Below are 25,006 nucleotides of genomic sequence, written 5' to 3' on the forward strand. Positions count from 1 at the left end.
AATGTTTCTTTTTCATATTGTTCCATCTGCAAAGTCCCAGACACTCTCTAGCAGTTGGCTGTTGCTTCTGTAATTTTTAAGAGTGGCTCATGAACTATATGAATGGTCTGGCCCAACCCTTTTGAAAAGAGGTTATTAGTTAACAAAGTTAAAGAATAAAATACTGGCTGATTTATTTTTTATTTTTAAAAGCTGCCGCTTTTCTCAGTGAGGTAAAAAATCTTTTTTTTATTAGATTTAACTTCCTATCTTTTTAAAAAAAGTTGTGTTGTATTATTGAAAAGAAACCTTTAAATTTCATATTACCTCCAGGTTTTAGAACATTTGATTTGACACAAAGTACATTTGAGATGGGTTCTGTGGGGGAAAAAGTATGTGATCTTGTCATTAAAGACCATATCATACTCCATATGCACAACGAGAACAAATTAAGGTTGCACAGGCAATCTTAATTAGGGCATTTTCTAACTTGAGAGTTTGACATTGCTACCTCTGATTTTCTTTTAATGTATTTTTTGTATAATATTTATAACTATCTTGATCAATAATTACTGTACAGGGAAGTGCAGATTGCAGCTTTTTAGCTAGTAGGGCAGGTTGTGGAGGAGGATTCATTATAGGAGTATAGTAAAACATATCTAGAAATGTAGGAATTACTGCTGAAATCCATCTGAAAGGATGCAATAGTTTGATAAGTAGGTGTGTAAGATCTTCGTTTCTTCGGGGAAGTCCCTGGCTGCCCTTGTGACAGATTTTTTTGGAAGAGGTGAGAATGGAGAGGCAGAAGTCCTGTGAAGGTTAACTTACTAATAACATTAGAACGTCTGTCAGAAATATTCATATGAGGTGGAACAGTTTGAAGAAGTGCAATGGAAAACTATCACAGTGCTTGGGAGCTAGAGGCAAAGCTGTTAAATACGAAGCATGCAGGAGTGCTGTGAATATGCAAGGACCCTCCCATGCTGAATCTGAGACTGCCAAGCTGCTAATGGTAGTTGTGACATCAAAACTAGCTATGAAAGAACTTCCTTAAGCTTATGGAAATATTCTTATCTTTACCCATTCATTAATTGTCCTGGGGGCCAAATTCAGCAAGGCTGAAGGAGTGGAGCTGTGTAGCAGCATGGTAAAGTTGGGGATAGGTTAGGCCGCTTATCAGGGTGCCTTTTGGGGGAATGGGGTTGTAGGTCTGCTTATGGTGCACATCCTAGCCCTAGGTGAAGCTCTTAACTGCAACACAGCCCGAGTGTGGAATGTGAGTTCTGGAGAGTAGAGGTGCTGCTCCCAGCTTGTGCTCCTGGGGCAGGGAGCAAGTATTTAGTTTTCAAACAGAAGTAGGGTGATTAAGATAAGAAAGGCCCGGTACTTACATTAAGAATCTGGAAGTAGTTAGATGAGCCTGTAAAGCAGGAACCCCTCTACAGCAGGGGTGGGCAAACTACCAGCCATGTCTGACCTGTCAGACCTTTTAATCGGACCCTCAAGCTCCAGGCAGGGAGCAGGGTGGGGGGCTTGCCCCGTTCCACCAGGCGGTCCCCAGCCCCCAACTCACACATGCTGAGCCACACTGCACAGGCAAAACTGGAACCCCAGTCTTCACCGCGCTGTTTCCGGGATTGGAACCCCGCCCCTACGCAGCAGCATGCCCAATCCCTGAAGCGCCAGCCTTCTTGCACCAGCCACACCTGTCCCAGCTAGGGTGCCTCCGTCCGTGGCGGTGTCTGGTACGGCCACCTTGGTGTCACTGCCGGCAGGGCCCCTAGGAGTCCCCGTTATAGCCCCTGTAAACCCCCACCCCTCCAGACCCTGTGTGTCCCCCTCTCTCCACCTCAATAATATCTCTTATAGAGCCGCTCCATGCTACACCCCATAGAGACCCCCTCCCTCACCTTGGTAACATCCCTTACTGTATACAAACTTTTAATGAATGCAATAGTGCAAACAGGACTCAAAATACAACAGTAAGATGATTTCAAATACACCATTTTTAGGGGGAGGGTGGAACATAAAGCTACAGGTGAATATACCCTGCTTCTGCCTGTCCCCATGGGTTCTGAGATAGAGTGCCATGGCTCAAAATTATCAGGGGCACTGACACCAGACAAATCCAGGCTAGAGAAAGGGCCCAGTTTTTTCACAATGCATGCAATTTCCCCAATGAGAATGACACCGAACTTTGATGCCACTGTAAAGAAGGGTGACCAGCTGCATTGTTCACATTAATCAAAGAGGCCGTGGAAAGGGGGTAAGTTGGGTTTAATTATTGTAATACTTTATAATGGTATATTTATAATAATAAGTAAGGTTTTATGTTTATTTCCACTCAAATGTATCTTTATTAAATAGAGTGTATTTGAATATCTCTGAATTGTTAAATTTGTGAGCATTCATGGTCCTCCATACAATTTCCATACCCAGATGTGGCCCTCAGGCCAAAGAGATTGTCCACCCCTTCTCTACAGGGCAGTGGGGGCAGTGTTTGAGACAGAACGCAGGGGACTCCGAAGAAATACAGCCAAGGTTACATTCAGAAAAGAGGGAGATCTGAGGGGGATAGGTGAAAAGAAGGGGCCAAAATCAAGGAAAGGGATAGCAGTGGTATACAGAAGTTCCCACTCTACCTGTGGTACTTACCATAGTATCTGAGCACCTCACAAGGTCTAACCTATTTTTCTTCACAGCCCCTCTGTGAGGTAGCGCAGTGTTCTTATCCCCATTTTACAGATGGGGCACTGAGGCACAAAGAGACTAAAGGCCAAATTTTCAAAGGTATTTAGGCACCTAGTGAGATTTTAAAAAGTGCTTAGAAGGTTAGGTGCTTTGTAAACTCCACTAGATGCCTAGCTATATCTTTGGGTGCCTAAAAACCTTTGAAACTCTGTCCCTAAGGGACCAGTCTGAGGTCATACAGGAAGTCCATGGGGAGGGAGCAGAACCCAGGTCTCTCAGAATGAGCTCCTTGTCCACTGGGCCAGCCTGTCTCTCTGCTGCATGCTGCAAAAAAGGAGGACTCTGATAGATGGAAGCAAAACCAAGGTGGCCAGTTCTCTGAGACTCCAGCAAACAGTCCCAGGCGATGGTGAAGGATGTCATGGTTGACAGCGTGAAAAACAGAATAGAGGTCAGGAAGGTTGAAGAAAGAGAGAGAAAGAGTCAAATGAGAGGAGATCACTTAATCCCCAAGGGGTGGCAGGTTCTGCCCCTGCTAGGCTGTAGAGCAATGGCTGCTGTGAAATTTTACATTTTAACAGAAAACCATTTTGTTTTGTCATTTGAGAAAGGGAAGGGATGAGAGAGTATCATATGAGAGAGTATCATATGAGTATCAGATGTGTTTAGGCCTCAAATTCTCAGCTATATTCAGGCCAATTCCAGAACAAAGAACAAGAAATTGCATCCACAGAGTCCATAAAGTTGACCATTATTGTCATGATATGTATTATTCACTGGGCACCATCTGTGTGCTCAGCATTGTTCAGAATATGCCAGAAAATGTAATCCCTGAGCCAAAGCATATAAAATGTGTAGTCCTGGATAAGATGGCTCAGATATATAAGTATGAAGTGTATAGTTACTGATCACATGTTAATATCTGTGAGTGGAGGCACTGAGGGCAATAGATGTTTTACCTGATTAAGGACTGGAAGATTTGACCCTCCAACTTTTTTCAGGAGTAAGAACTGCCCAGAGCTCCTATGCCTGTTTATTTTCCTTTCCTGCCTGCAGTGGCCCTGATGTATCTCAGAAGACACAATTTTTTTTCTCAACCTTAAAATGTGGAATTTTCTTGGAGTTTGGTGTTAAATAGTCTCCTGTGAGAATTGTAACTCAATCACTGTAGTGTCGTGTTTGAGACTTCTGGAAAGTAACTAGCCTTTAAACAGAAGTGAAAGGGTCCAATTACAGCCAACTGATGACCAACCACAAGTGGGACTCAGCTGGGTCTGTAACAGGAATATCGTAAACCAACGGTTCTCATGTTGTGGGTTGGGACCCCAAAGTGGGCCAGTACTGGCTTAGACTTCCTGGGGCCAAAGCTGAAGCCTGAGCACCACCACCTGGGGCCGAAGCCCAAAGGCTTTAGCCCTGGGCATCGGGACTCAGATTACAGGGACTGAAGCCTTTGGGCTTCGGCTTTGCCCCTCCCCCTGCCCACACACACCTGGGGCTCAGGCTGGCTCAGGCATTTGTCCCCCCTCCTGGGGTTGTGTAGTAATTTTTATTGTCGGGGGGGGGGTTGCAATGCAATGAAGTTTGAGAACCCCTTTTCTAAAGCTAGGCACTGTACTTTAGATAGTTAAGGAAGCATAGAAAAGACTAGCAGAAAAAGGAAAGCTGGCCAAGTCCCTTAAAGTAATACCCTGTCTGTCATCCTTATGTAAAGTTAAGTGAAAACTGAGCTGAAAGGTGTCCACTTCCACCAATACAAAGGCAGAATTATGTACATGTAAAGCAATCATTAATTTTATATAGAGATCTCTGCATGGTTACAAGTTTTTTTGAAGCTGCCTCCAGTTGGTTCTTGTGTAGATCCTAGCTCAACAGAACTGCTGTTCTATTCATAAACATACATGAATTCAAGATTCTTTATGATTACAGGTTGCAAATCCTCTATACCCAAGGACTCTTAAACTTAATAATAATGTAAACCACATCTTGGAGATTTTTTTGTGGACTACTTTCCCTCCCGTTCTTGGTCATATAACATCTTTGTAATTTCAGCAATTGCTTTACATGGAGACATAATAATGGAAGACCTGATTTTTAACTCTCAGTAGTATAATAAGTGTTTTGTCCTTTTTGGAAAAAAATCAATCATGTTGTTTCTTCTGCTCTTCATTTCATATCCCTCTTAGGTTTATTTTGTGCCTCCCTGAGCCAGCATCAGGAAACCAGCTATTTGTCCATGCAGCACCAGTGCTCCACAGATCATAGTTTGGAAACCTATAGTTCTAAACCATGAACCTTAGAGTAGTTTTTTTGTGATAATAAATACAACTTCTGGAGAAAGCTAAATTGACCTTGGAGAGAGGGTTTACCAGTTTGAGACAGGCACAGTTCACATAGCATATATACAAAATAATAATATTGGGGTATAGGGGTTCCCTTTCTTTAAATACTAAATAGCTGGGTCTTTAAATCATGTAAAATGTTTAAAGCATCAATGTTGTTGAAGTAATTTCTGCTCTTGTGCACTACTTCCTTTTATCTTGGAATGTTTATATATGTGATAAGTGCTGCAAAACAAAGTTAGGAGTACTGTATTTTGACCATATTTGCAAGTAACCACTAAGAAGGAGTTCTTGTACTAATGACTGAGGATTTTCCTGGGTTCCATATAGAAGTATTCCCAAGGGCTGTCCTTTTAGCTCCGACTGTGGGTGTGCCTGAGATGGTCTCTGCAAGACTTGGAGGAAGAACAAAACTTGAATGGTTTGTTACATTTTTGGCAATGGAATTATCTTATACTATATTTTTAATTCTTTTTTAGAATTTTGTACATGAAGAACTCCCACCATCCACTCTAGGGAGGCAAAAAATTAAATTCAGAGCCTCAAACTGTGATTAAAATCTTTGTTTTTTATAGTATAAGTCCTTGCTTTTTCCAGTCTGGTGATTTTTTTCTGTAATGGTGACGCACTTGTAATTAGTTGGTAAGAGAGGCAACGGTTGGGAATGTTGAATGTTTTGGAGCCTTTTAATCACAACAGATAACAAAAATTAGCATAGCCTCGTAACAAAGGATCTTTGTAATACATTTTTTTGGTCAGGTATATGCTTGATTAAAGTCAAATTGAATTTATCAGGAACCTAGTGTCTTCTGTTTTCTTCTCTTTTGAGGACTTTCCTACATGCAGACAGGTAGCAGTGACCTTGTGTCTCGTGTGGTAAGATATGTTCATTAACAGAACAGGGACTTTCACAACTAATGTTGTCTGCAAGGATGATTGTTCCAGAGAGTTATCAAAGGCATGCCAGTACATCCTTTTGGTGTGTCAGATGACTGAGTATATGGAATACTTTCCAAGATAGCTACTTCTAGGCTTAAAAACATGACAATCTGTAAAGTGTTTTGAATATGTAAAGTACTAATTAAAAACATGCCATCTTCATGGGAAGCAAAAACTGAAAAGAAATCTTGGATATTTTTTTCTGAGCTGCCAAAGCAAAAAGCTGTTCAGCGTTCTGGATTATAAATACTTTCTGCATAACATGCAAATACAATTACAGCTTTGGAAGCAAAAGGGTAAATTCTTCTTTGAGTATATGTCCCTCTGGGTGCTCCACTGTAGGCTGGGTGCATGCCCATGCACTCTTGATGGAAGACCAGAAAGTAGTGTTTGCGGGCCTGTACCTGCACAGAGCGGTGCCTCGTGCTTTGAATGAGGACATATAGGGAGGCACAAGCCTGCCACCACTCAGTTTCTTCTCAGCTGCCCTTACCTGAAGACAACGACATTAAACTCCTCTCTCCACATACTCAAGGGCTCCAGAGCCGTTATTGGGAATTTTTGTGCCTGCAACGAGAAAATGGTTTAGTAGATCCCAAACCGCTCAAAGATCAAGACTATTCCAGGACCATCAGCACACTTTCCGTAAACCTCCGGAGCACTTCAAGAGAAAGGCCAGACCACAGAAATAAGGGCCTCCCGCCCCTACTTCTACTCAGTCAGCCCCTCCCTCTACGAGTCATTTCTGACAGTTTGGTTGAGGGCATCAAGCAATACATTCAACTGTATTGCCTGTTGTGTGACTACTAGCACCCATATACCATCTTCTACAAGAACAGGGTTATATTAAGTCCCCATGCTCATTTCCTCCCAAAAGGTCTCCTCGGAACATAATGTTAACTGGGAAATTTGCCAGTTTTCTACCTAAAACCTCATACCTCCACAGAAAAATCAAGCCTTCGTTCATCAGATGTTAGGAGGGCCCTTGCTTTCTATCTGGACCTGACTAAACTATTGTGGGCCTCTCCCAGGCTATTTGTAACAGTTGCAGAGAAGATGAAGGGACAACCCATTTCCACACAAAGACTGACTACATAGGTTTCAGATTACGTCTTGACCTGCTATGAAAATTCTGGGGTTCAGCCTCATGGAATAACAGCACATTCCACTTGAACTCAGCCCACATCTAGAGCTCTACTGAAGGATATTCCCATAACAGAAATCTACAGGATTGCTACTTGGTTTTCTATCCATACCTTTGCATTCCAGTGCTACTACATGCCGTCCTATAATGCTGTGAACTTAGTTAAGAAATTTGATCAAATGATTTTCAGTTCACTGTACAAAATATGTATCAGTGGTTTATGCTGTTTGAAAGTTCTCTTCTAACACAGTGACCTCTTTCATCATCCTGCAGATGTTGCAAATCCAAAACAATAAGACGACCTATCCTTTATAGGTAACGGATATTTCCTTTAAACAATAAAAAGACAAAATAAGGATGACAGAGGTTAGTGCATGATTGAAATGACCATCAGTACAATCTGCACCAGGAAGTATGTTTGAAGAACAAGAGGTGTCTGAAGAATGAAAGGAAATAGCATCAGGAAATAACTCTGTCTCAGGTGGGAGAGAGGAAGTTCATCACTGGGATGGGTTTGAAAAGTTGTTCTATTGTAGGTAATTTATAGACAATACTGAAATCCCCTAAGTGTTCTAAACCTTGTTGACAGAAATACTGACAAATAAATGCTTACTTCACAAGGGGATATTAATACGCAGTATGACAGCCTGGGCTGTTCTTCCTTGCCAGAAATGACTGACAATTTACAGGTGATAATTTAGTGTCTTGGGGTTACTGGTTAGGAGGTATCTCTCTCTAAAACCCATCATTCTCTCTCCGTGTTGGAAAGAAAGGATAGACAAGGCCACTGTAAGTGGAATACTGTTCTCAGTGACATCGTCTTTTCCCTAAATATGTGCTGTGTTGTGCCAAATCAATTCATGTCTTAACATAATGCAAAACACAAAGACCCCAATCCTGCACTGGGTTTTGCTACTGGAGACTCTCATTAGTATCAGTGGGACTCTGCACAGTGCAGAACTGGGGCTGCTATTGTTTGTATTTTCATCTTGGATAATTAATTTGATCAATTCACAGCCTAGTTCTTCAGCCCTTAACTTTCATACACAGTCTTCATACATGCACCAAAACACATGAACATCCATCTACAAGTTCACAGATAAAGTACCTGACTGAATCAATAAACAGTTCTTCCTTATATGTATAGTAGGTGCTAATTTTAGTTTTTTCTTAGTTTGATTAAAAATGGAAAGTGCTATTAGAAGCAGTTACAAACAAAGCAAAATGATACAAAACCAAACAAACTAACCCCCTTTTTTTAGGTGTAAGGCTTTTTTTTAAACAACTTTTGTATTAGACATAATCTCGTGCCTGTTACAACTATGTCAGCAATAACTGTAATCAATTTTGTTCAATTAAGTATCTTTTGATTTTCTTTGAGATTTTCAGATGAGCCTAAAAGATGTAGGCACCCCAATCCCCCTGTACTTCCCATTGAAAGTGGAATGAAAGGGTGTGAATTTCAGCTCATTTTGGGCACTTAGGTCCAGATCCTCAAAGGTATTTAGGCCCCTCATTCTCATTGAAATCCTAAATAACTTTGAGGATATTGGCCTTAGTTCCTTTATATTATTTTGAAAAATACCAGCCTTTGCATTAATTTCTTAAATAAATTCTTGCCACCATTGACCCTTCTGTGTATGACTCTGTATACAGCCCAGTTTAAACATTTACAAGTAAAAAATAACACGAGATTAGAGAAAATTTTCCTTGTGCACAGTATTTTATTACAGAGGTGCAAAATATATATATAAACCTTTCAGTTTTCCAGTTTTGCTATTAGTTTCAGTTTCTCTCTTGAAATATTTTTGTATATACTCTTCTATTGTAGTGTGTATTTAACCTTCAGTCTTTGAACACTTAGCCCCTAAATAGAGGAACCCCCTAGAAGAGGCTCAAGGAATATTTAGCAGGTGCTTTCATAATCAATCAGAATAAGTGGAAAATCGCTTCAGAAAACAGTATTTTCAAGGCCCCATCTACAATGCAATTATTCAGACAACTGAATGGTGACATAAAAGTCTTTGTTCTCTCTCATAGTTATATTTTGGCATATATAAAGGGTAAGAGTATGCCGAAGACCCTGCCTCCTGTCCTCGACTATTGCAGCCTCTTGCTTCTGACACCAGCATCTTGCCTCCTAGTTTCCAAGTTTATATGAACTGCTGCACCTAAAATCTTTATCCCCTGCTACCTTTCTGATTATGCCATTCTCCTGTTTCAATCCGTTCATTGACTTTCTCCTGCTTTCCTATTCAATTTCCAAGCTTCTCATCCTTTGTTTCAAGGCCATGCACAAGTCTGCCCCTTCCTACATTGCTTTACTCGCTTTTGTCTACTCCCCTTCTCATTGCCTATTTTTCTCCCATACCTTGTTCCCAACCCCATGACTCCCGTTTTGTATTCTTCTCCCACTCTCATTTATATGTCTACTTTCATGAGGCCCTTTCATTTGGAACACCCTCCTCTTGCATGTGAGCTTCATCCAAACCTCTCTTAAAATTACCACCTTCCATGAAGCTTTTCAGTGATAATCAGCTGACAAAAGGTGAATGCAAAGAATCACCAAAGATCAGTATCACTGACAGTGTTCCCTCTAATTTTTTACATCCGTGTGCACAATTAATTTTATTATGTGCACCACTATCGAGGTGATGGGGTGGGGTGGGGTTGAGGGGTTTAGAGTGTGGGAGGGGGCTCAGGGCCGGGCAGAGGTTTGGGGTGCAAGGGAGTGAGGGCTCCAGCCAGGGGTGTGGGCTTTGGAGTGGGGACAGGGATGCGGGGTTTGGGGTGCAGGCTGTCCTGGGGCTACAGCAGGTAGAGAAGACTCCCCACAGCTCTCTTTCCCCGCAACAGCACCTGGGATGGGGGGGAGAGGTGCCTCTCCCCAAGCCGTGGCAGGTCTGGGCCAGGGCTGGGTTGGGGCCGGGGGAGGGCCGCCTCTCCCTCCAGCTGCGGCAGTTCAGGGGCTGGACTGGGGGGAGGGGTGCCTCTCTCCCAGACGTGACAGGTCTGAGGCTGGGGGAGAGGCATCTCTCCCCACTGCAGCCCTGTGTGCCTATGCAGTGCTTAATAGGCTGCTGCGTGGGTGCACAGCGTAGAGGGAACTTAGATCACTTGTCTGAATGCTGGACTTTCATATAGTACATCATGTGCATCTGTGTATCTTTTGCTGACTGTCTAATTTTGACTGCAAACTCCTTGGGGTAGGGATTGCGTGATCCTCTGTATGGGTCAGATTATGATAGCCATACTCCCACTAAAGTAGTCCTATTGAATTTAGAGGGATGATTCACACATAAGTAAGCATATCACAATCTGACCCTATATTTGTTCATTGATGATAATGAGTAATAAAGAATAACAAAGTAATAAGAACCTCTTTAGGACAGGGAGGGGAGAGTGGTTACATGGAAGAATCTGTCCAATGGTGCAAGTACCTGTCTGGAATAAGTAGTCTGTTTGGGGGACCACAATGGATTTTAGAGAATTACATATTTTTAGCACCCAGTTAGTCTTAATCTTCCCCCTCATGAGGTGAGTGAATGCCCTTGAGCTGTCATACTGCTATGTTCAGCAGCCTGTGGTATGAGTTGTAGTTTTGAGTGTAACTCCTAGCAAGGCGCATAACATTTATAAGAAGCAATTTAAAAGTGCAGACTAGAGAGGAGAGTTTTTCCTTGGTTTGTTCCTGTTCTTGTTTTTTTTTTTAAAAAAAACAACCTTTCATTTCTGAATGTGACAAGTAGTATAACTTAAATCATAAATTTACAGGAAAAAAAGTAGCAGTACGTTCTATGGATACTATGGTATGAAAACCAGAGAAAACCTGTGGAATTCAAATATATATTGCTTTATATCCAGCTGGCTATGTCAAAAAGAAATAAGTTGGCTTCCATAAACCCTTTTCTAAACATTGCCATTTTTGAGTGTGGTTAGGTACGAGGGCAGAGTTTTTTGCTAATGAGTTCTTACATAATACCATGTTTTTCTCAATATTGTATTTTGTTAGGTTTTCCTTTAAACACACATTTCTGTAAGAACATTACAAGCTTTTTAAAGTGTGTGCTAGTGAACCAAAGGTAGGATTTACCTTTGACTAGAGGTTCCAGACTGATCTGGAGTCTAAAATAGCTGAGAAACTGTCAAACATATTAAATACACCCTTAAAAACAGCAACTGTTCCACATAACTGGAAAGCCACTAACGTGCTGACAATTAATTTTTCAGGAACCCAGTAAGCTGTTGAGCATTACAGTCTTGGGAGTTGTCTATATGAGAAAGTTGCATCAGTTTAATTTAAATCAGTTTTTAAATCTACTTGGTTAAACTGAAGCAAACTCCTTTGTTGACACTGTCATTTCAATTTGAGGGGTTATTGCAGTTTATATTAAATTGATTCTGATTATAAGCTAGACTAAAATGAGTCTAGTTTAAATAAAAATAAGAGCATACATGCCAGAGGTTTACACCTGCTTAACTAAAAGGGTTTCAAATCACAGCTTTGAATTTTTGGCCTTTTTAAAAAAGCTTCCCACATCCATTATTTTGGTAAATTTTTGTGGCAAACTTCTAGGAATCATTTTGTTTTTGGAAAAAGGAACCAGGAACTTTAAAAACAATTGGCTGCTGCAATATGCGCACAGGGAGCATGCTTAACAAATTAAAGGTACAGTACACAGAACATACAAAGACATCAGTTTTATGGATATAGTCACCCTATTATTAAGGATAATTTGTTATAAATAAGATTATTGTTTTAAAAATTGAATCTATGATTCACTACTTATTGTATTTATCTACTTTGTGCAGTTCTCCCTACTTTGGCATTTGCTTCTAGTCCATTTCCCATCACTTTCATGTTATCGTCCAAAAGCATGCTGCTGAATGTTTGGGTTGCAAACACTGTGGAGGATTGCTTATTTGTTTAAAAAAAACTATTTTCATGAATTTGAATAAGAAAAGTTTAATGGAAACATTTCTATGCTTTTTTAAGTATTATAAATGCATATCTGTAAAACCTAAAGTTTGTAGAAAATTAGAATTGGCAGTGTCACTTTATGATCCTTTTTTTTTTAGCCCCGTGTCTAATTATTGTGTCTACATACCCAGCTTATGAAGACCCAATGTTATCAACATTCTACAGCCTATGAAAACTTCTGAAGGCCACATTCTCCAGGTTAAAAATTGTCCTCTGTGGGAGTGGCTAATAAAGATTTCCCATGCACTGTAGGGATTGTCTTGGGAATTTCTACAATCTGAAATGACATGATAGATCCCAGTAAGAATCGTTATGGTGTGAATGTTTCTTTCATATGAAAGTAATATTAATCTTGACACTTGGAGCCATCCCAAACTCTTTTAATAAAACCAGGTAGCCCAGTAATATATGCATCAGGAAACAGAGCTTGAATAGCACCTTCAACATGCATCTGAGTTTAAAATTCTTATCTAGTGCACTGTACCCTGTTCTGTGAAGCACAAAAATGATTTTTGTTGGATTAGCTGATATAAGTCATTGATAATTTTTTGGCGTTGAGGCCGATTCTAGATCTCTGGCCAGATTCTTCCATTTTAATCCAATTACAATTCTTCTAACGGCATGTTCTTCTTCGAGTGATTGCACATGCACATCCCACTCTAGATGTGTACGTACCCCCTGCAGAGTCACCGGAGATTTTCCCCACAGGGCCATGGTGGCAAGATCTGCACCATGCCAGGCACATCTGGTTTCCCTTTTGACTGTAACGAGGAGCACGGTACTGAATGCTGAAATAACCCAGTGAGTTCACTCCTGTCTGCTGGCTCCTCCAATAACGCTGACTCCTGTGCTGCGGTGATACTGGTATTGACAGTGAGAGAAGGTCACTGGCAGTGACTCAGATACATTTGATCATATGTTCTGATACTCAAGATACATTTCCCCTAAGGGTGGAGTTCTGAAGAAAGTTTCAGGCAACTGTTAGTTGATTCATTATTTGTCATGACAAGGGGATTAATAAATGAAGGCTTACAGTTACCCTCTGTTCTACTGTATTTCATATTGTGTTTGATAACAAAATCCAGGTTTCAAACTATGGGTTGTTAGGGGCACCTCATGCAAAAGTAGAAGTAGTAACTGCTGCCTGGTTATTATGGGGCACCTGAATCGTTTTCATTCACCAGGGTATAAATTCAAACAAAATATTTTGTGTATACAGACATACCACTGTGTCTTACTTTTGTTTAAATCATCCAATTCATTTTTGCAGTGCAAAGTCATTCAAAAGATAGGAATGACCTCAGTCATCCATTATTTGACGATTTTCTCTTTCGGGACAGCCCACTCTTACATATTGTAGCCTTTTGAAAGGGGGCCGGTTGGAGTTCCTTTAGTGGAGGGAAAAAAAGAGAGTCTTTACTGTTGTGTTTATGACATTTTTGGGACCACGCTGGATTCTATTTTGCCTACTCAAGAGAAATTCCAAAGAAGTTCTATTGGCATAAATAACGAAGTCTAAAATGTAATGGTACTGCAAGTGTAAACCATGGTGCAGTATATTATTTGAACTTTGCCTGTAAAATCATTTATTACAATCAGTCAGTTGTCTTTCCCACAACAGCTATGGAGCACTGTTGGAAGGATGTTATTATGTTAGGTGAAACAGTAAAGACATCCATCATTCCTAAATGGATTAAAGAGAGGGCAGTAATCTTGAATAGTTCTTATTTTAGATTATCTCTTCCAATGCACCTGTAATTTAGAGAAATTTCTAGTGGCAAGCATCAGTAGAAAACTTCAGCAGTTTCAAATGAAGCAACTACTGAAAAGAAATTTGCTGAAAGAATGATTTAGCCTCATAGTCATACAAGCTAATTTTCTTTCAGATTTGGTGGCCTTAGCCAAGCAGTTGGGCAGTGGGTTTTGGTAGATTGGCAGGTGGAATTCAGGAAAGGTTAGGAGTTATGTTAGACCATGTGAGAAGCACTAAGGTGAAGATAAATGTTATCATGGTAATGATTTATTTGTTTGTATTGTAGTAGCACCTAGGGACCCCAATCGTAAACCAAGTTATCATTGTGAGAGACACTGTGCAAACCCAGAACAAAAAGACAAGGTTCTTCTAAGAGTTATAGGAATATGAGCCTGTCATTTTCCAAAGTAATACCTTAAAGAGAACAGTCTGGTCGGCAGCGCAGCGGGGCTAAGGCAGGCTCCCTGCCTGCCCTAGCTCTGTGTGGCTCCTGGAAGCAGCTGCTAGGTCCTTGCAGCCCCTAGGCACATGGGTGGCCAGAGAGGCTCTGTGCACTGTCCCTGCCCAGAGCGCCAGCTCCACAGTTCCTATTGGCCAGAAACCGCGACCAGTGGGAGCTGCGGGGGTGGTGCCTGCGGGCCTGAGGGCAGCATGCAGAGCCTCAGTGGCGGACCATGCACCTAGGGGCTGTAGGGACCTGGTGGCTACTTCCTGAGGGCCATGGTAAGAGCCTGGGATCCCCACCCTGCTTTCCGAGTCCTGAGCCCCCTCATGCACCCCAAGCCTCTCATTCCTAGCCTTACCCCAGAGCCCACCCCCTCCCGCGCTCTGAACCCCTCGGCCCTAGCCAGGAGCCCCCTCCTGAATCTCTCATTTCTGGCCTCACCCGGAGCTCATACCCCCCTGCACCCATGCCCAGCATGGAGCCCTCTCCCACACCCCGGAGCCCTCATCCCCCGCCCCACCCCAGAGCCTTCACCCCCCTACTGGACCACGACCCCTTGCCCCAGCTCCGTGAAAGTGAGTGAGGGTGGGGGAGAGTGAGTGATGGAGGTAGGAGGATGGAGTGAGCGGGGGTGGGACCTCAGAGAAGGGGCGGGGCAGGGGTGTTCCTTTTGTGGGATTAGAAAGTTGGCAACCCTAGAGGGTCATGGTGTATGGGTAGCATGGCAGCACTCCCATTACATGAGTTATGACACCCTACACACACAGTACAATGTTCATTTTGGACTGAGCAGTTTCTGCATTAGTTACCAGTATTAATGTATAAAGCATTGATTGCAAAAGCTGTCACTGTTACTGTTTGCTGACTTGTATAACTGGGGGGAGAGAGGGGAAGGCAGTCCTGAGTGAATCGTGGGAGGGAGTGGTGGGTGCATGCCAAATGCGTTGCCTGTGTACCTAAGTATCTTACAGTTGCACGTGTGCACTCCTCTGGGGGATTAGAAGACAAAAGTTTCCTGCCAAAGGTGCAGGCCAATAGAGGGCGGGGTGGGGCCTGTTTGTAAGGGTCTGCCCCGTGTGGTTGTGTGTGCAGAGATACTTGGTTAAACTCTCTCTCTCTCTCTCTGGAAGACAAAAAAACCTCCCCAGCTGAGTAATATGAAGTAATCAAGACCTGCCCCTTCTCCCCTGCAGGGTGGGAAAGGAGTGGGGGTTGCCTGCCTTGCACGGGTTTGGTCAGACAAAGCGTGGGTAGAGGGGAGTCACCCGTCGGGTGTGAATCTAGTGGAGGGCGGAAGCGGGGTCGGGGGGGGGGAGGCTTCTTGCGTCAGTGAGGGATCGCAGGAGGAGAGCGGAGGGAGAAAGTGGAGGGGCGAGAGGAGAGAACGGGGGATTCAGCGGAGTGTGTGTCTGTGCGGGGCGGTCTCTGCACGGCGCGGTCGGCTCTAGGGCGTCTCCAGCCCCGCTCAGCCCTCAGGCGCCAGTCCCCAGCCAGGCGCCTGCCCTGCCGGCCGCCATGGGGCTGCGCCCGGGACCCCTCGCGCCCCTGGGCTGGGCACTGGCGCTCCTCCTGTCTCTGGACGCCGGGCTCAGCGAGGCCACCCCGCACTTGAGGTACAACCGGCCGGGCGCCAGGAGCAAGTAAGTGCGTGCGCGGGGCGGGCGGGACGGTCCCGGGGCTGCTCTCCTGTGCCCGGATTGGGGCTCCGCAGCAACTCCCGTGGCAGGGCTGTGGGGGCGGGAGGCTCCGCGGGAATCCCCGGTAGCCTGGGGCTTCGAGATGCAGCTGGGCGAGCCAGGGCGAGAGGAATGCAAAGCCCCAGCCCTTGAAATGGCTGCAGGAGTGGTGGGGGTGGATCCTTGACACTTTGCTCAGGGCGCCGCAAAGTCATTCGCCCGAAGAGCTGATCATAGGCTCGTGCTAGACGACATGAAGAAGGTTTTATGAGGTACAGTCAGAGGGCTGTCTCCTGACGGGCGCTTTTGTTCCCCACTTGACATGCCACTGACTTAATAATCTTTATTGTTTGCCCCTTTAACTGTGCGTTTGTCCTGCTTTTTGTCACCCCCTCCCAGGAACTGGTGTGCCTACATAGTGAACAAGAATGTGAGCTGCTCTGTGCTGGATGGAACTGAGCGGTTTATTCAGGCTCAGTACAAATGTGCCTGGAACCAGTTTCCCTGTCAACCAGCCCCAGTGTAAGTAAGAGAGGAGGAGAATTCTGGGTGGGGAACCATTGGGTCATCAGTAAATCATTTCCACATCTAGTGAGAACACAACAGCTAACAAGCTTTACAACAGCAGAGCTCAGATGGTCTGTGGGGTTTTAAAAGTTTGGGATCTCGGTGTGGGTATTGCAGGACAATGTATATAATTTTCTAGCCTCTGAGTACTGAGCCATAGCTTGGTTCGTGATTTACTATCTTTTTTTATTACAAACATAAGGCAGCTGAAATGAATTAGAGCCACACTGAGTATTCTGTTGTGAGATCATGCAATAAGTTAGTTGTACATTGCTAAAACAAATCAAGGAAGTTACTTGCAAAAGTCTGAACTGTCCATTGATAATTGATTTGGTGCTGATGTCATTCTAGTGATATCTAGTTGGGGTGAATATGCACCTGTACTTCAACTTTTGTGGAAAGAGAGCAAGTACTTGCTGAGAGTACAGTTACCAAACACCTTGGCTTAGAATTATGGGTGCACTGCAGCTGCTTCGCTCTGTTCCAGTGGTACAAAGCAATCTGGCTAAAGCTGGCTTTATGGTTGCTTTGCATTGCTGGAACAGTGTACTGGTGAATGTGGGCCAATATGTTTACAGTTTATAGATTCGTAAATTGCCCAGCATAGACAGGAGTCAATGCAAAATTGTTTTTGCTTTTTGTTTTGTAATAAAGCTAGCGCATTATGCACTAAGATATGTTTCTGTAGTACGTGTTTTATGTTAGGTGAGTCATTGTGGCCCAGTGGACAGGGCACTGGAGTAGGAGTCAGGAGATTAGGGTTCTATTCATAGTGCTTCCACTGACCTGTTGTGTGACTGGGGAAAATCACTTTACAGTGCTTCAGTTTCCATATCTGTAAAACAGTAATTATGGTACTTACCCTCCTCTGCAAAGGAATTTGAGATCCACAGACAATAAAATCTGTTTAGGTCTGATCCAACTCCTACTAAAGTCAATAGACTCCCATTCACTTTAATGGATATTGGATCAGACACTAAATGAGCTAAATTTTATTGTTCTAAATAAAAAAACAAAAACTGTTTGTGTGTATTTCTGAACAGACATGAGCGAATGAAGTATGTGGCTGATACTGCAAGGGCCTGAGCACCTCCTGCGATGGGCTCAGTCCACTCAGCTCATTTATGTCTATGGGATCTGAGGACGCTTCTTGCCTCACAGGGGCCTGAGACAATTAAAGGTGCATATTTAGCATTTATAAGACTTTTCGGCACCAAAAAAAAAAAAGTACCTTCTTTTCTTATATATACATTGGCCACTTGAGACAAATCATGGGAGGCTCCCTAGACACACAGCTGAATAACCCTGTCTGGGTCATTTCCGATGTTTAGTTTCTTAGTATTTAACTGCCCATTTTCGAGTTGTGACACTGAAGTGGACAAATAAAGATTGGGTGAGGTATATCCTTATTTATTAATGGTGCCTGTCATTGCTTCTGAGTGACAAACCTACCAAAAAGTTATATATGGTAAGCCAGGTTCTAAAATATTGACTGTGAATATCTGATAACGTATACTGGAGGTGTCCATTTTAAAGAAAATTAGATCTTCCTAATTGCAAATCTTTATTTCCTGAATCTCACTTGTGTTATATTGGTGAAGATAAACATTGTCTTCTGGTTAACTAGAATTGGAATTACAAAGCATCTTCTTACCTTTATATAGTATAACTTATATTAAAAATATCTTTCAAGTTTCATATGTATTAAGGTGTATGTTAGTATTGCAGCAGCGTGGCTATAAAACTGTGAGAATATTTTTTAAATAACTCAAAATATAAGTTCTGTAGTCTTGGAAGTTTGCTGTGTGCCCAAAACTCTTTGATATTAGGAGAGTCTATTATTGTTAATATTGATCTATCACTCACTGTGTGCTAGTTTCCTTAAGGATAGAGAATAAGAAAGGAATCTGCACTGCAGAGTTTGTAATCTATGCCCTTGATTCTGCAAACAGTTATGCACATGAATAACTTTACTCACGTGAGTAGCCTCATGAAACCCAATGGAACTACTCATGCAATTAAAGTTACTCATATATGTAAGTGTTTTAAGTTTCAGGACCCAAACATAGACGAGACAGTAAGAGGACAGGGAGAAGGGTTATAACAAACAATAAAGCCAGTGAGGCAAAGTTCTATGTTGTTGTTCTTTATTTCCTTTACAAATTTACAGATAGAGGACTAAATCATGAAGTAAATTCTGCTCAAATAGAGTACCTGAGATCTGAATTGGGCATACAACTTGTTACCTGTGTTATAGATGTGTGCCTTTTGTTATTAATGTTGATCTGTGACCATCACTGATGTGTCAAACCGACTTTCTGTATCCAACTTTAAAAGCTGACTATACCCCTTCCTATGAGGATTCTCACCTGTTCCATGAAATGTCAATATGTGTTTTTCATTCGTAATAAGCTGAGCAATAAATTGCTAAGAACTGATACCCTTCAAATAGAAGCTCTTCATCATTTTAATGCTGAATATTAAATAGCATTTGAAATTTGCCATTTACTTTTAGTTAGATTAAGATCATGTCCACGGTGCTTTTTTGATATTTGGATGACCAATGTTACATATAAAAATATTTTGATGAAACAAAACTGTGCATTATATATTGTGTATATAACTGTCTTAAATATCAGGTATTTACCTGAACAGCAGATATTCCATACATACGAGAATATATGTATTATGGATATTAATTGCAATGATAGTGAACTACTCTATAGAAATATGAATTCCAGTGGCATGTGAATTCATGAACTCATTTTTAATCACTTCTTACCCATTAGTCCTATTAAAAAATATTCGCAAAAAGAAAAGGAGGACTTGTGGCACCTTAGAGACTAACCAATTTATTAGAGCATAAGCTTTCGTGAGCTACAGCTCACTTCTTCAGTGCATCTGAAGAAGTGAGCTGTAGCTCACGAAAGCTTATGCTCTAATAAATTGGTTAGTCTCTAAGGTGCCACAAGTCCTCCTTTTCTTTTTGCGAATACAGACTAACACGGCTGTTACTCTGAAACCTTAAAAAATATTGTTTGTTTTTGTGTTGTTTTAAAAAAGGCTGTTGAATTACTGCATTGCTAGGAAATTTTAACTGTAACAACTTTAAATACAATTTAAGCAAATACATCTTGTAAGTTAAAATTCAGGAATGAAGTAATTGCAGTAGGATCTCATTATTTAAGTATCTTTTGATATGTATTGGAGCCCAGTACTACAATCTTTCACTGAAAAGTTAGTGGGAGTTTTTTCTGAATAAGATTCTAGACCTATATGAGCAGATGCTTGGAGACTAAGGAGTAGGAAGAGAGAAGGAAGAAAAACCAGAAGGGCTCTTTGAAGTATTTTCTGTCCTGGAGAGAGAGTTGATTTATTTTTCTTAAACTATGATCAGCCCTGGAGAGAGAGGGGGGAACCAACAACAAACCTTTGCTGTCGGTGGGAAGTCGGAATAAAATGTACTTATGCAAAAATGTCCATGGGTTTACTTACCCACACTCAAATATTTTTATAATTTAAAAAATCACTAATGTTTACAAATAACTGACCTGTACTACCTTATTTTTTATGTATTTACTTTACTTTTTTCCCTTCCATTGTTCATCACTCACTTTGGTTTCTTATTGAAGGGTTATTCATGAGAGTTGGGTTGATACCATTATTATATATTTTAATATAATTATTATAAGAAAGCTAGATATGGTAAGCCAGGTATATGTGGTAAACTATATATTGGCCTTCTGGCAAATAACAAGTGTAGTATAGTATCCAATATAATCTTCTATATGAGGATTATGGGACTGATCCTACAAATATCTATGCATGTGAATAACTACTCATGTAACTAGTCCCATTGATTTCTATGGTTTGACTCATGGGAATAGAGTTATTCAGGTGCTTAAATGTTAACTGGGTCAGGCTATATATTCTTACCTTGTGGAGGGTGAATTTAATTATTTTAATTGGTCTTTTTCATCTTTAACTTCTGTGATCAACATATAATAAACAGGGAGACAGATTATTCCACTAGATTGCAAGTAATTAGAACAGACAGGAAAAATGACAAATTGTCTAAAAATAAGTGTGATTAAATGAATGAATATTTGTAAATATTTGAATGAATATTTACAAATTGACCCATTAAACAAGTATTTTTGAACCTATTGTTTTTACTATATTTATCGCTATAAATAAATCTAATTCCAGAATAATCACAGTGTGCTAAATGCCAACATCTGAATAAAACATAGACAGAATTATATAAAACAAAAGACAGTGAAACACCCATAAGCTCTAATCACTAGTATATGTAATTGTAAAGGCTGGGAGACCAACCTATAAGTAGCATCAGACAAAGTGTGTTAATAAAAACATTCCAGGTAAAGATGTAAACATTATTTTATTTAATGGGGGGAAAAAGAATATTCAGGTGCTCCCTTTAGAAAGAAAAAGGTAGACCAGATCCTTGGTGTAAATCAGTATTGCTGGTTGTTATCTACATTTTTTTTTTTCTGGCATACATGCTGCTGTTTCAGTCCCAGTTCCTTACATATAGGGTACTATAATAGGGTTCAGTCCTGCTCAGATGGAGCGCTCTGAACCCAATCCAGCATAGCACATGCTTAACTTTCAGCTGTTGGCAGTCCCGTGGTAGTCAGTGGGACTACTTAAGCACATGCTAAACTTTCAACTCTCAAGTGTTATGCTGGATCAGAGCCAGAGTACTCTGCCCTGGGCAGGATCAAGCCCAGGTACAATACTCCTGGAAGGATCAGGGTCTAAGTTTGTATCTGGCTTTCAGAAGTCAATATCACAAAAGGAAAAACCCTTGAAAACACAGACACTATGTTAAGTACAAAAGGGGAAAACTGAGGACTATTTTATATTTCCCCCTAAATATCAAGAATGGAGGTTATTTTTTTGTTTTTAAAGAGAGGGTATCTTGTGTGGGACAGAAATCTCTCTGTACAGGCTCCTGCTAGCTGACTACATGGAGAGTTTAGCCTAAGGATGGGACATTGAAGGCAGTAAGAAAACTTTAACATATCTGAGTTTCCTGGAGTGTTTGTTTGATAATCTTTGCAGGACGGCTGGGTGTGGTGAACTTGCCTGGCTGTGTGTCTCTGAACTTAATGTTGTGTATCTCTGTCTATGCACACAGCAAACAAGACTGTCTTTCTTCTCTGAAACTTGGATAGGAATTTTCACTTCATACATCATTCATAGCTTGTTGCAATAATTCCAAAAACTTCACAGACTCCCCCTCAACTCCCATTATTGCAAATATGTCTGTGTTTTCGTGATTTGAAAATTGCACTGGTTGGAGGTCTGGGGGTTCTGTTAAGTGCCGGACAAGTTCCAAAGTAGCAATTTAAGGTCTGATATTCGATAAATCACCAGAACAATAGAGGCATGTGCTACATCACTGCTGGGTTTCGCATAATGTAGAATATTCCTGAATTCCCTTTGTGGTCCTCAAGATACCACACCTTCATATAATGTTCTGATCGCAACTTGCCTTTTTTTCCTCCCCCTCTGGCCACCGCCCTTCACTTCTGACCTGCTTCAAGTCAGGGATCAGCGATGTGTCCGTTCACACACACGCAAGTGTCCGCGGTAAAAATGTTGAGTTCCGTAGAGGCACTTCCCTCGGGCGGCTCCCCGCAAGCAGCTCCCCATCACTGCTGTTGCTGGGGGAGGCACGGCCAGGCACTTGGCAGCTCTGCAGGCACGCTGCCTCCATCCCCACTCCCCAAGTGATGACTCCGCAGCTCCCAGCCCATTGGCCATTGGGAGCTGCGGGGGTGGTACCTGAGGATGGGGCAGCATGCAGAGTCACCTGGCTGTGCCTCCGTGTAGGAGCCGTAGGGGGGGGACGTGCGCGTGCTTCCAGGAGCTGCTTGAGGTAACTGCTGCATGGAGCCTGCACACACACACACCCCCACCCCCTTGCCCGAGCCCTGGTCCTTCTCCTGCCCTCCGAATCCCTTGGTCCCATCCCGGAACATCCTCCTACACCCCAACCCTAGCCCCACTCCAGAGCCTGAACCTTCCCACACCCCAATCCCCTGCTCCAGCTCGGAACCCCCTCCCACACCCTGAACCCCTCATTTCTGGACCCATCCCAGAACTCTCACTCCTAGCCCACAGCTTGTATCCCCTTCCATACTCCAACCTCCTGCTTCAGCCTGGAGCCCCCTCCCGCCCCCTGCCAATGTCTGTCACTAAGTCCGGTAATTTTGTCAAGTGTCCGTGGTGCTGACCCCTGATTCAAGTGTGTGCTGCCTTGAGAAATGTTAGCTCTAGAAACAATGCTATAGTTCATTCTGAAAGCTTAGAATCCCAGCTTTTTCCTTGTTCTTAAGATCCAAGGGTTTGGGTCTGTGATCACCTATGCAAATTGGTGAGGATTTTTATCAAACCTTCCCCAGAAAGGGGGGGGGGGTAACGTTTGGGAGGATTTGGGGGGGGGGGGGGAAGATGTTTCCAAACGGACTCTTTCCTAATAATAATACCAGTTAGATGTTTGGTTGTGGCAGTGAAAGTCCAAGGGCAAAAGGTAAAATAGTTTGTACCTTGGGGAAGTTTTAACCTAAGATGGTAAAAGTAAGCTTAGGAGGTTTTCATGCAGGTCCCCACATCTGTACCCTAGAGTTTAGAGTGGGGAAGGAACCTTGACATGGTTGTGTTTCTGAATTCAATATTTATCTTCCATATTTATTCTTTAACATTCTGTGAAAGTTTCTCTAAGAACATTCTTGCCAGGAAACTTTTTCATGGAGAGCAAAGACAAAAGAGCTGCAAACACAATTAAGCAAATTCATTTTTTATTCAAGTAAATGTGTTCAGAAAAAAAGAAGAGGTACATTATTTTCACAGTTCTCCTGATAAGTCCACTGTTGCTGACGTGTTGTTAGCTGTCACAAGAGAGCTGTCCGGTAAAAATAATCTGATAAAATATCGTAGCATCAGTAAGGAAATCAGCAAGTGAAAAACTGCAGTAATAATTAGCAGGACCAAGTGCCTCTGGTCCTCCTTGCTTTTGTGAACAAACTTAAACGATGAGAGAGCACTGACCAAAATGAAATCTTGCTGAAGAAGTTATGTGGGGAGGCAGTGAGTGATTCAGTACTATCTATGTCATTCTAACACTAACCAGAGCTATTCCTTTGCCAGCTGTAGCAAAGGGTAGATTAAATGATAATGACCAAAGCCAGGTGAAGGGAGAGCAGTAACTCTCTGGTTCAAGCACAGAGCATTTTGTAGAGAAAAATGAGAGCAGCAGCAGTGAAAATCTACTATTGTCCCAGTGTCTCCTCCCTCAAAATGATTCAGCTGCTGGTTATAGCAGAAATTCAAAATCAAGCAACTTTGCCAGGTCTGGTGTGAATTCCAACTCCAGTCCATCTGTAGAACACATCACATGCTCATGCTTTACCTAGCCTGAGTTGTCAGGGGGAATCTATTAGGAAGGCATTTCAAAATCCAGTTAAATATATGTCCTTTCTACTCACTGCTCTGCTTTAATCTCTTCTTAAATTTCCTTGGTGATCTGTAGGGCAGCCACTCCCATTGATGCTTTTTACCTTTCTTCCTGCTCATTACAATGCTCTGTTCACACTGCTGCCTTGCTCCTGCACTTTGCATCCCTCCTACTCCCATCTTCCTCCTCTGACTTCTGATTTTCCCTCATCCTTTGCAGTGTATCCTGTCCTGAGCACACAGCTCCTATCTCCCCACTTTGCCAATTGCCCTCCATAGTTCCAGTTCCCAGGAAATTGTAAAATGGGGTCTGATTTTTCTCTCACAACTTTTACAGCACTGACTTCAACTGAGATACTCCAGTGTAAAAGGAGAATCAGGCCCAGAATCTGGGATTATGAAGTGAAAACAGAGTTGACTAAGTATCTGCTGTTAATGTAATCAGTGGCTAATATACTTCAAATAGAGCTCTCAAGCAATTAACCCCCCCCGGCAATTAATCGCATAATTAAAAAAATTAATTGTGATTAATTGTCCTGTTTAATAATAGAATACCATTTATTTAAATATTTTTGAATGTTTTCTACATTTTCAAAAATATTGATTTCAATTACAACGCAGAATACAAAGTGTACAGTGCTCAATTTATTTGATTACAAATATTTGCACTGTTAAAAAAAAGTTTTGCTCGTAAAAGTTGAACTTACAAATGTAGAATTATGTACAAAAAAACCTGCATTCAAAAATAGAACAATGTAAAACTTTAGAGCCTACAAGTCCACTCAGTCCTACTTCTTGTTCAGCCAGTCACTCAGACGATCAAGTTTTTTTTACATTTGCAGGAGATAATGCTGCCCGTTTCTTGTTTACAATGTCACCTGAAAGTGAGAACAGGCATTTGCATGGCATTGTTGTAGCCGGCGTCGCAAGATATTTACATACCAGATGTGCTAAAGATTCATATGTCACTTCAGGCTTCAACTACCATTCCAGAGGATTTGCGT

General features: G+C 41.9%; 2 protein-coding genes across 3 annotated transcripts in view; one reads left to right on the forward strand and one right to left on the reverse strand.

Moving 5' to 3' along the window:
- Positions 1-6,444: 6,444 nt before the first annotated feature.
- Positions 6,445-25,006, reverse strand: part of LPIN2 (lipin 2) — a 140,117-nt gene continuing 121,555 nt past the window's right edge. Inside the window, exon 21 of the mRNA XM_078851545.1 lies at positions 6,445-6,518. Within this exon, the coding sequence (XP_078707671.1) occupies positions 6,460-6,518 (59 nt within the window). The 3' untranslated portion in view covers positions 6,445-6,459. The remainder of the gene's footprint in view (positions 6,519-25,006) is intronic.
- The window catches only part of EMILIN2 (elastin microfibril interfacer 2), a 53,100-nt gene continuing 43,719 nt past the window's right edge, over positions 15,626-25,006 (forward strand). For both annotated transcript variants that reach the window (XM_073331469.2, XM_073331470.2), the window contains exons 1-2: positions 15,626-15,914; positions 16,350-16,472. In XM_073331469.2, the coding sequence (XP_073187570.2) occupies positions 15,790-15,914; positions 16,350-16,472 (248 nt within the window). In that variant the 5' untranslated portion in view covers positions 15,626-15,789. The remainder of the gene's footprint in view (positions 15,915-16,349; positions 16,473-25,006) is intronic.

This window comes from Lepidochelys kempii, chromosome 2 (genome assembly GCF_965140285.1).
Source record: "Lepidochelys kempii isolate rLepKem1 chromosome 2, rLepKem1.hap1, whole genome shotgun sequence".
Taxonomy (NCBI): Eukaryota; Metazoa; Chordata; order Testudines; family Cheloniidae; genus Lepidochelys; species Lepidochelys kempii.